The sequence below is a fragment of the Triticum urartu genome, chromosome 1, assembly GCF_003073215.2.
Source record: "Triticum urartu cultivar G1812 chromosome 1, Tu2.1, whole genome shotgun sequence".
Taxonomy (NCBI): domain Eukaryota; kingdom Viridiplantae; phylum Streptophyta; class Magnoliopsida; order Poales; family Poaceae; genus Triticum; species Triticum urartu.
In genome coordinates this window covers 307,324,562-307,329,742 of record NC_053022.1, presented here as the reverse complement: position 1 = coordinate 307,329,742, position 5,181 = coordinate 307,324,562, and the positions used below count along the sequence as shown (strand labels likewise).

General features: G+C 45.1%; 1 protein-coding gene across 1 annotated transcript; it reads left to right on the top strand.

Annotated features, from left to right (window-relative positions):
- Nucleotides 1-765: 765 nt before the first annotated feature.
- LOC125509239 (tetraspanin-10) lies at nt 766-4,098 on the top strand. Its single transcript, XM_048674168.1, has 11 exons — nt 766-1,170; nt 1,518-1,630; nt 1,717-1,771; nt 1,905-1,960; nt 2,179-2,226; nt 2,927-2,975; nt 3,070-3,153; nt 3,263-3,330; nt 3,424-3,549; nt 3,634-3,709; nt 3,825-4,098. Exons 1-11 carry the CDS (start codon nt 1,114-1,116, stop codon nt 3,897-3,899), a joined length of 807 nt encoding a protein of 268 aa, XP_048530125.1. The 5' UTR covers nt 766-1,113; the 3' UTR covers nt 3,900-4,098.
- The last annotated feature ends 1,083 nt before the right edge of the window (nt 4,099-5,181 follow it).

Sequence of the window (5,181 nt, the reverse complement as noted above, 5' to 3'; positions counted from 1 at the left end):
GAGTTTTCGAGTTTGTCACCACATGTGAAGTTAGGGCAACGATGGCGATGGGAATAATGGATCTTTGGCTTTACCAATGTTGTTGTTCCTCTCAATGATGTCAACGAGTCAGAGGATGAGGTCGATTGTCGGTCACTCAGTTTGGCGTAATTAGCGTTTGTTTGTGGTGGCGACATATTTTGAAAGGGTCGTAGCATGTTTCTCTCTCTTCTAGTTCCATCTGCATCCGATGAAGCAACTAGATACGACTTTGTCAGGGAACTTTTGAGGTTTGTGTCCCCTTCTTTGTCTTGCCAGAGTTGAGATTTTTTGTGGGCCCTCCTCGGTGTTAGCTTCTCCTGCATGATGGTCTATCTAGTTTGCCGTTGTTAGCGTTTGCACTTCTACATCAATGACTTCTCAGTCGTTACTTCTATAAACTAATGTGTTACATTCCTGGCGTTCGGTTTTTTGAAAAAAACAACAAGCACTGCAATTTAAATCCGAACTCATTCTACACCCTGAGAATAGAAAACAAACTCAGATGTAAACTACACATATCACGATTGCACGCATGCATGTTTAAGTTAGGATATTCCCATATTCTTTTCCTGATTTTTACCATAAATTTGGGAGCTGTTCCCAGTTTTGGTTCTCTTTCGATGAAGAGCATCCAATGTTGAGTTGTACCCTACCGCCCCAAACCCCGACGGAGCTCGCGAAAATAGGACCAAACTGCAAAAAGTGCCGCGGCTGCTATTCAAACCCGACCGAAAAGACCCCTTCTCCCCCTCATCGGCCTCACCACCGAACGCGAAGCAAACCGGCGTCGAGTCCGCCCTCGCCGGCCCACTGTTGATAATCAATCTGTCCCTCTGACCAGTCGGCCCCACACCTGCCCGTGCCAAGCTTAACTGCGACCGCTGTCTTCAAGCCCACACAAATCAACAACACACACTCCCACTCCCACTCCCACTCCCACGCTGACACCTACCTAGGTGCCGCGCCGCCGGGACCCCAGCCTCGCCGTCTCCGGCGGCGTGCTCCCAGATCTCGACTCGACGGTCCGTCTCTGCTCCGCGCGGAATCGACTGACGGGGGCGGGAGGCCAGCGTCGTCCGCAGCTGATTCGGGATGGGCGGCAGCAGCACCAGCACCTTCGTCATCAGGTGGATCAACTTCCTCACCATGGTCAGTCAGCTTCCCTTCCTCTCCTCGCCCCCCTTTTCCTAGCTGCTTCCCGATGGCCGACCCGTCTTGAAGTTTTCAGTGAAGAGCACTATTAGATACTACTAGATGGATTCGCCAGTTCTTGATTTGATTTGTTCCTGTTCCATCTGGTCTCTTTGCTCAGCGGTGCCCCTCTGTTGAGCTTGAGCTGTGCCGCATCGTTATCCAGTTATCCGAGTGCATGTATTTATCGCTTCTTCACCATTCTTGGCATCTTTCGTTTGGAATTCTTTGTTTACAATTTAATGCCAAGGCATGCAGCTAGGGATCCGCACATCATGATGCTCCTCATGCTCTTTGTTGAACAGATACTGGCGATACTTGTGGTGGGTTTTGGGTTCTGGATGAGCACCCACAATGACGAGTGCCGACGGTCACTGACGATCCCTGTCATGGGTCTTGGAGGAGTCATTTTTCTCATGTATGCGTCCATGGAATTTTATCTATTATTCCCACCACGTTAGTACTCATGCTCCGAATTGACATGGTTCAGTGCCGATGCCGCAGGTCGCTGGCGGGATTCGTGGGTGCTTGGAAGAACATTTCCTGCTTGCTTTGGACAGTATCCTTTTTGTGGCATCTGATGCATAAACTATTAAACTTACGGCGGCATGAGTGCTGGTTGGTGCTGCTGATGTTGTCTGCTCTCTTGATATCCTTGGGGTTATTTGTCGCCTTGACATGTGGGTATCTAGTATCTAATAATGCTGTTCGTGGTCCTGGTGGCAATCATGGTCTTCACAGTGCTTGCGTAAGTTCCTGTGATTCATTTGGGATAGCACTAGCACAACCTTTCCAGTTGGTGGCAATCATTGTGTACTTTTTATTTGAAAATTAGCTGCGGTGTGCACTGATTGGTTGATGGAATTAAATCCTGGTGCAAGTTCAGTGGTTAATCATCAATTGACTTCATAACTGACTTTAGTGGTTGCAAGTTGTGTTAACACACCTTGCCATGTACTTCTTCAGGTTTATCATTACAAATACTGGAACTGGTCATGCTGTCCCTGGGTCCAGGTATGTGACTATATGTCACTAATGTTTATACAACTAGATGATTCCCCACTCGTTTGCTGCAGGAAAAGCTCAAAGACATGTACTTCCTCCGTTCCGAATTACTTGTCTTGGATTTGTCTAGATACGGATGTATCTAGACTCATTTTAGTGCTAGATACCTCCGTATCTAGACAAATCTAAGACAAGTAATTCGGAACGGAGGGAGTAGCTATGAAATATTGTTACTGCACCGCAAACATAAATTGTGTTAAAGATGAGTTCAGTATCTATTGCATGTCACGCCTTATCCACTTCCTCTTTTCACTTTTTAATCCAAATACCAATAATCAATATGTAGGGCCAACTCTAATCGATTCTCCACACCACATGCATGAGATGGCAGGTCATGACATGACAAACATGCATTACCCGCTGATGTGGCATCCTTGCATGCTTAGGAAAAAAATAGGTAGTGGGTGAAAACTATTTAGGAATAGAGGACGATTGAAATGCCGATTTGATAAGTCGAAGTAATATATCACTATTTGTCCTAAAAGTTGCACTATGTGGCTGCGATGCAGTTTTGTTGATATATGCACAGTCGGAAACGGTTTGGTACTGCCTGATCGCCATTACATGAACTGTGAATGAAATTTCTTTCTGTAATGGAACACATTGCATGCATATGGTTCTGTGGTGTCATTTCTCATGTTCTATACAGCTATAAAGAGTATCGTCTTCAGGACTACAGTTCTTGGTTCGTCAAACAGGCATGCCCCAACTCTTTGTTTGGAAAGTTTCTTTCATTAGTGCAGATAATTCACAATATGCTGGTATAACTCGATTTGTTTATTTTAAATCAAGCTCAATGACACTGATAAATGGACTCATCTGAGAAGTTGCCTTGTGAAGTCGGATGATTGCAATAGCTTGTCAAAAAGATATAAGGTCTATTCTCCTTTTCTGCGCATCCTATTTTATCTGATGCGATGTCCTTTCTCCGTGTGTGACCATTCCTTTTGGGGCGATCTTAGTAATACCGTTTGATTTCATGCAGACTCTAAAACAATACAAGCTCGCTGATTTGACTCCCATTGAGTCTGGCTGTTGCCGCCCACCAGCGGAGTATGTCCCCTGTTATCTTCCAGTGTATTTTGAACGTGCAGTTGCTCTCATCAGAGTTTAACATGGTTATCGTATTTTTCTGAACATTGTCAGGTGTGGATATCCAGCTTTGAATGCTTCCAATTTTGATCTGAGCTACCATCCGGTGAGCACAAACGTCGACTGCAAACTGTACAAAAATGATCGGTCCCTCAGGTGCTATGACTGTAATTCTTGCAAGTAAGCTATCCCGTCTCCTATCCCACCTTCAAAATACGTAACCTTACTAGAATGTTCGTGCTTATGTGAAACTTTTGCTTCCAGAGCTGGGGTTGCACAATACATGAAGACAGAGTGGCGGGTGGTTGCCATATTCAATGTGATATTGTTTGTCATTTTGGTAAGCTTAAAGTTCCCTGAAATATAGCTCATATACTCGTTGTCAGCAATAAATTGATCCATCTCTATCTGCTATCTTGACTTTCTTATATTTGTATGGGTTTGTTTTCGGCCAGTCATTCGTGTACTTTGTTGGCTGCTGCGCACGTCGACATGCTGGAGGTAGCGATTCTAAAGTTCCTGGAAGATGACGGTGTCACAGCAGGCGTTAGCTTTGCCGTCCCTTGTAATAAGATTGTTCCAGTAAAGTTGATGAAATGGAATGCCCAAGGCTTCTGTACTGTGGGTGACTTTCTTTGTTCCAGTTGTATTGTGAACATCTGTGAAAAAGAACGTCCGACAATCTTCTGAAATACAGCCCGATGATCTTGCACAATGGGCTTTGTACCATCAAGTCGAGAATAAGCCATTCAATTTGCCCAATTGCTGGATAAAATTGAATGAGAAACCTAAGTGGCAAACCGTCCTTGAGGACATTGAAAGTGATACGAAGATGAAAAAAACCCTATGGGTCTAGCTCCAATCAATTAATTGGATGGGATGACGAAGAACAAAAAAATGGTGAGGCCGCCACCGTGCTAAAGAGGAACCGACGAGTGATGGGAAACAAGTGGGATAAGGACAGGATCACGCGTGATGGTGTGACAAGCGAAATGTTTGAAGGAGGCGAAGGTGGAGAAGTACAGGCTCTTTGTAAACGTGCAAAGGGAGAGGATGGAGTTCGACCAAGTGAGGTTGAACATGAAGAAGGACAAAATAGAATTGGAGAGGTAAGAGAATATTGCAAAATGGGAGCTTTAAAGACGACGACATTGGATGGAATTGTGTGTGTGTGTGTGAGAGAGAGAGAGAGAGAGGGAGGGAGGGAGAGGGAGACAGAGACAGAGAAGTGAGGCTTGAGAGAGAGAGGTTGAGGCTTGCGGGAGAGAGAGAGGGAGGGAGGGAGGGAGGGAGGGAGAGAGAGACAGAGAAGTGAGGCTTGAGAGAGAGAGAGAGGTGTTGAGGCTTGCGGGAGAGATGGATGGGCCGAGGATTATATTGCAGGACACTAGCCTCTTGGATGATGAAGCCAAGTGGGTGATGAAGATGAAGAAGAGGACCAACTAGCGCAAAATTTGAGGTCTTTAATTCATTTGTGTATCGTCTATTTATGTATGAATTGTTGATTTCTTTTGGCATGTAATAAAATGTTGAATTATTGTTTATTTTGTATGGTCGAATTGTTGAATTGGACGTGCATGAATTTACATGGATATGAGTTTCACAGTGTGGTTGTACAAGAGGGCCGACGGCAAATAAGGACCCGCCCGACGCTGTCCGCAGGCTTGTCCGGGCGTATAGGGACTTGGATTAGGCAACTCCGATTGTAGATGCTCTAAGGATTGCACTAGCCGTTAGTCAGGCTGTGCAATCCGCCTTGAATGATAGCGATGGAAAAGTTTAATGAAAAATATGAAGATGCGATTTGTTGTA

Coding starts and splice junctions, on each gene's coding strand:
- LOC125509239 (XM_048674168.1), top strand. CDS start 1,114: ATGGGCGGCAGCAGCACCAGCACCTTCGTCATCAGGTGGATCAACTTC. Junction 2,227..2,926: donor CATGCTGTCCCTGGGTCCAG/GTATGTGACTAT, acceptor TGTTCTATACAG/CTATAAAGAGTATCGTCTTC. Junction 3,550..3,633: donor TATGACTGTAATTCTTGCAA/GTAAGCTATCCC, acceptor TTTTGCTTCCAG/AGCTGGGGTTGCACAATACA.